The sequence below is a fragment of the Oncorhynchus kisutch genome, linkage group LG16, assembly GCF_002021735.2.
Source record: "Oncorhynchus kisutch isolate 150728-3 linkage group LG16, Okis_V2, whole genome shotgun sequence".
In the NCBI taxonomy this organism is placed as follows: Eukaryota; Metazoa; Chordata; class Actinopteri; order Salmoniformes; family Salmonidae; genus Oncorhynchus; species Oncorhynchus kisutch.
In genome coordinates, this window is record NC_034189.2 from 49,107,737 (window position 1) to 49,113,177 (window position 5,441).

General features: G+C 42.6%; 1 protein-coding gene across 1 annotated transcript; it reads right to left on the reverse strand.

Moving 5' to 3' along the window:
* Positions 1-573: 573 nt before the first annotated feature.
* Positions 574-5,095, reverse strand: LOC109883366 (zinc finger protein 420-like). Its single transcript, XM_020475388.2, has 2 exons — positions 4,692-5,095; positions 574-1,606 (listed from the first exon to the last, which is right to left on the reverse strand). Exons 1-2 carry the CDS (start codon positions 4,879-4,881, stop codon positions 774-776), a joined length of 1,023 nt encoding a protein of 340 aa, XP_020330977.1. The 5' UTR covers positions 4,882-5,095; the 3' UTR covers positions 574-773.
* Positions 5,096-5,441: the final 346 nt, after the last annotated feature.

Sequence of the window (5,441 nt, forward strand, 5' to 3'; positions counted from 1 at the left end):
CTCCAACCAGACGGCAGCATTTGGAAGGATAATGCAGTGGGCGGGTGTGGTCGTTGAAGACCTGGAGTGCTTTCCTTGTAATGTTCTGTGTGTACAGTTCTTGCAGTTGTGGTCTGTTTTGCTGCTGACTATTTTGCTGACCTGACTGACAACTTTTGCCAGTTTACTCCTGTCCCTGAACGAGAGGATCACAATTCCCATACCAGGTGGAGGTGAGAACACACTCGATAAGGGATGTTTACACCATGGTTAGTGTGTGTTCGCTTGCATTATTCCACATCTTACCACCAAGGCATTGTTCTTTAGTCTTGGTGAAATGGATGTCATTGAAGATATTGTCAGAACATGTCACGAGGTCAAAACTGGGAGAAACTTGAGCTGGATTTGCCATCCAGGCAAGCAACCAGAGCCATGTCATCCGCATACAAGTATTTCATGAAGGTGAGGTCACTGTTTTTGCATACAGTTGTTATTTGTGTATACGGAGAACAGGAGTGTGTTCTCTGCTAGATACAGTGGTGAGGACTTCCTGAAGCAAGCAGTGTCCTGGAGGGTAGGTCCCTGAAACTGAGCGCTAGATTCAGTTTACCAATCTGATGCTGACTGGTGATTTCCCCTCAACACACATTATTCAGTTTGTTATGTTATCAAGTGCCAGAAAACAACATAATTATTCAGAAGTTGGACGTATTAAGAAATTCACAATGACAATGTATTCATTTGTTTTCATTTCAGATTAATTTCAGGCTATTATTGCACTCAGTGTAGTAATATCATTTATGCCCTTTAGTATGAGTGCTCATATGTGACGTTAGGCGATGTTTATAACCAAAGCATTTGTAACATTCTTTGCACTGGTAAGGTTTCTCCCCTGTGTGAACACGCTGATGACGTCTTAAATAGCTTAATGCGATGTAACCTTTCCTGCATACAGGACAGATATATGGTCTCTCTCCTGTATGAGCTCTCATATGCAATGTCAATTCTATCTTCTGGTTGAATGCTTTGCCACAGTCTTTGCACTGATATGGTCTCTCCCCTGTATGTATCCTTGAATGGACTGTCAAGCTTCCCTTCTGGCTAAACCTTTTGCCACATTGTTTGCACTGATAGGGATTCTCTCCTGTGTGTACCCTTGTATGTCTGTCCAAGTCACCTTTCTGGTTAAACCTTTTGTCACATTGTTTACACAGATAAGATTTCTCTCCTGTGTGTGTTCTTGAATGGATGGTCAAGTGTCCCTTACATGTGAAGCTGTTGCCACATTGTTTACACTGATATGGCTTATCCACTGCAGCAGAGCAGTCTGGATGAACTGAAAGGGGCTGATCACTGGTTGGTTCTGCTACTCTGTAGTCCTCTCCATCAGGTTCTGTTTTGATCTCTTCAGTTATGATGATAGGTAGAGCGCTCCTCTCTCCATCACCAACAATTTGGTTTTGGTAAAGATGTGAGGGCTGAGGTGAGTCCTCCTGACTGAGTCTGAGCTCCTGTTGTTCCTCTTTAATCTGTGTGGGTTCTGGGTCCTCCTGCTCTAGACTGGGGCTCCACTCCTGCTCACAGTTCTGCTGCTCAGGGGGAACGGCAGGAGACAGTAGCTGGAAGTCTGGAGGGGAAAAAATATATTCAATCAATATATCTGTCATTTTGTTAGGAAGGCCTCTCTGTGCTCAAAAATAAAACTAGTTTGTTGACTAGTCTACACTACAGCACGGAAAAGGCTATACTGACACTCCTGACCTACAAAAAATATATTTAACTTTAGAATTTGTTCAAATTACATTAAGTTTATGGTTAGGATTAAGGTAAGGGTCAGTTACAGGACAGGAGTGCCTTATACCCGGTACCCCAGCACGTGACTTAACAAAGCAATGTTGGCAAACCAGGAGTTGCGTTCAAGGGTGCGCATAGCCAGAGAGGAAGAGGGATTCAACTAGTTACCACAGCCACAAAGTCAAAATTGGCTAAATTGTGAAAACGAACATTTTAATTATTGATCTTAATTTAAGGTGTGGTTAAGGTTAGGTTTAACATTTTAAGATACATTTTTGAAATATGCGGAATTTATGGCTTTGTGGCTGTGGTAACTAGTAAAGACCGAGGAAGAGACAAAGCTCTTTGGCATGGGAGAGGCTATACGGACACGCCTGGTGCACAAAATATGATGCATGTCGCGCAGCAAGAGTTGAGTGGAGACAAACGGATTCTGTTCAGTCAATCATTGTAACTAGCTCTCTTATGTTTTCATAAAGGGTCGCTAAACGAACTATGGGATGAATGTGATTTAATGTGATGAATTTGAAACTTGTCTGCCAAAGTAGGAACTTGTGAGATTGTTCAGATTCATTCCGTTTTTATCTGAGTAACCAACAACCACGGATAACCACAAGGAGAATAAGGTGAGGAAACAGTCCATGTCAGTCAGGCCCATCTTTTTAAAGAATCACAATTTATTTAAATCTCTAGTTTAGTAAAATAAGTAGTTTATTTATTTAAATCTCAAGATTAGTGAAATAAGTAGTTTTGTTGTGATCACAAGAACATGTTAACTCAGGTAAAGAGTGCCAGTCAGGCAGAAACATCTGAATGCTCTTAGTTTCCCTGTCTGATATGTCTGCTACTTAGAAATACTGTAACAGTAAATCATGATGACATTCACTGCTATCAACCTTTCTCCAATAGAACCTCATAGTTTACACAGACCCACCTTTGACAAATACATCCCCGTGTGAAAAGGCCTCCCATGGTCTGTGTTTGTCAACGAGCTCAATGTATTCCAAACACTGGTGGTAACCAGATGATCCCAATAATTCAGGTGGTAAACGTTGGTACAGTGCATTCAGAAAGTATTCAGACCCCTTGACTTTTTCAACATTGTTACTTTACAGCCTTATTCTAAGATCGATTCAATTGTTTTTTTCCCCTCATCAATCTACACAAAATACCCCATTAAGACCAAAAAAAAGGAAATATCACATTTCCATAAGTATTCAGACCTTTTACTCAGTACTTTGTTGAGGCGCTTTTGGCAGCGAATACAGCCTTGAGTCTTGTTGGGTATGAAGCTAGAAACTTGGCACACCTGTATTTGGGGAGTTTCTCCCATTCTTCTCTGCAGATCCTCTCAAGATCTGTCAGGTTGGATGGGGAGCTTCGCTGCACAGCTATTTTCAGGTCTCCAGAGATGTTCAAGTCCGGGCTCTGGCCAGACCACTCAAGGACATTCAGAGACTTGTCCCAAAGCCATTCCTGCGTTATCTTGGCTGTGTGCTTAGGGTCGTTGTCCTGTTGGAAGGTGAACCTTTGCCCCAGCCTGAGGTCCTGAGTGCTCTGGAACATCCCCACAGTATGATGCTGCCACCACCATGCTTCACCGTAGCGATGGTGCCAGGTTTCCTCCAGATGTAACACTTGGCATTCAGGCCAAAGAGAATCCTTTAGGTGCCTTTTGGCAAACTCCAAGTGCGCTGTCATGTGCCTTTTACTGAGGAGTGGCTTCCGTCTGGCCACTCTACCATAAAGCCCTGATTGGTGGAGTGCTGCAGGGAATCGTTGTCCTTGAGCTCTGTCAGAGTGATCATCGGGTTCTTGGTCACCTCCCTGACCAAGGCTCTTCTCCCCTGATTGCTCAGTTTAGCCATGTGGCCAGCTCTAGGAAGAGACTTGGTGGTTCAAAACTTCTTCCATTTAAGAATGATGACCTTAAAATGCTGCAGAAATGTTTTGGTACCCTTCCCCAGATCTGTGCTTCGACACAATCCTGTCTCGGAGCTCTACGGACAATTCCTTCGACCTCATGGCTTGGTTTTTGCTCTGACATGCTCTGTCCACTGTGGGACCTTATATAGACAGCCTTTCCAAATCATGTCCAATCAATTGAATTTACCGCAGGTGGACTCCAATCAAGTTGTTGAAAGATCTCAAGGATGATCAATGGAAACAGGATGCACCAGAGCTTAATTTCGAGTCTAATACCAAAGGGTCTAAATACTTATGTAAATAAGTAAATGTAACATGTATAACCTGTTTTCGCTGTGTCATTATGGGGTATTGTGTGTAGATGTATGGGGGTAAAATTAAATTGTATCCATTTTAGAATAAGACTGTAATGTAACAAAATGTGGAAGGGGTTTGAATGCTTTCCGAATGCACTGTATATTCCATTTACTATAAGATATTTAACTTATGTCAAAGACGAAATTAACTGCAACACACTGGTCTCAAATATTTTAGCATTACTAAGCTACACTGAACCATGGCGGACCCAATGTATGGCTTTTTTTCCATATTCAAATGTGTTCCAGTGCAACATACCTAGTTTTCAAACACTGGTACGTGGCTCTTTGAAATAAGCATTTGTAACGCAGTATTCCAATGGATCGAGTTTTTAATTCGTTACGTTAGCTAATTGGCAGGTCACGGTGATGTCTAGAATGGTGACCAATAATACAAGTCATTTCTCCCTTGCCCATCGAAATAAATGCAGTCGTTGACAACTAGCCATCATCAACTAGTCTCACCAGGACGACTGACTGAACCGAATCCATTCGTCTCCACTCGACATACGTCATCAATTTGGGCACAAGGCATGTCCGTATAGCTTATCCCCTTCGGCATAACACAACGTGCCACATGCATCTAGTCTATTAACTAGTCTACATGTCAAATCTCGTTTGCATTTCGCTACAAACCTCTGTGTAACGTTATCTCTGGTTTGCTAACCATGTCCAACAGCCTCCGTAGACGCTCATTTGCCTCTGCTGAACGGCAGATTTCTTCCTGATACTCCGCTATAATCTTCTCCACGACTACGAATATCTCCACAGCAGCTGCTGATAAACGCTCGGTGACGAATACATTCAACAACTGTAGTTTGGACATATTGGCAATGGTTATGAAAGTCTAGCTGTTCGTTTTATCAAATAAATGTTGGTTGAAACCTCTCTCTCTGATTCTGCGTACCGGCTGATAGCGACCTTGTTGTCGTTTCACTAAAGTTGGTCGGTGAAAAACAAATACTTCATTTACAATAGCGCCACCTGTCGTATTGGAGCATTTCATGGAAAACTGTTGTTGTCAGTCAGTATATTACAAAATATTTTATGTTAAGGTACGAGATCTTTGAGCCACATTACCTGGACCAAGTTTTGACCTGTTTCAGTATGGGTTCCAACGAGAGAAAACACCACTTTTTTTTCATGCCTTTGCCTTGTCTTTTAGTACCTTCTAATTAAACCACCTGGGCTCCTGAGTGGCACAGCGGTCTAAGGCATTGCATCTCAGTGCTAGAGACATCACTACAGACCCTGGTTCGATTCCAGGCTCTTTCACAACCGTCCGCAACAAAATGGTAGGGATTACCTGAGCTGGGCTTGGGTCATCGACAAGTCATTGTCTCAACGCATCCTTGAAATGTGTGGACAGAGTCCAGGAGCCAAGAT

Coding starts and splice junctions, on each gene's coding strand:
- LOC109883366 (XM_020475388.2), bottom strand. CDS start 4,881: ATGTCCAAACTACAGTTGTTGAATGTATTCGTCACCGAGCGTTTATCA. Junction 1,607..4,691: donor AGAGATAACGTTACACAGAG/GTTTGTAGCGAA, acceptor TTTCCCCTCCAG/ACTTCCAGCTACTGTCTCCT.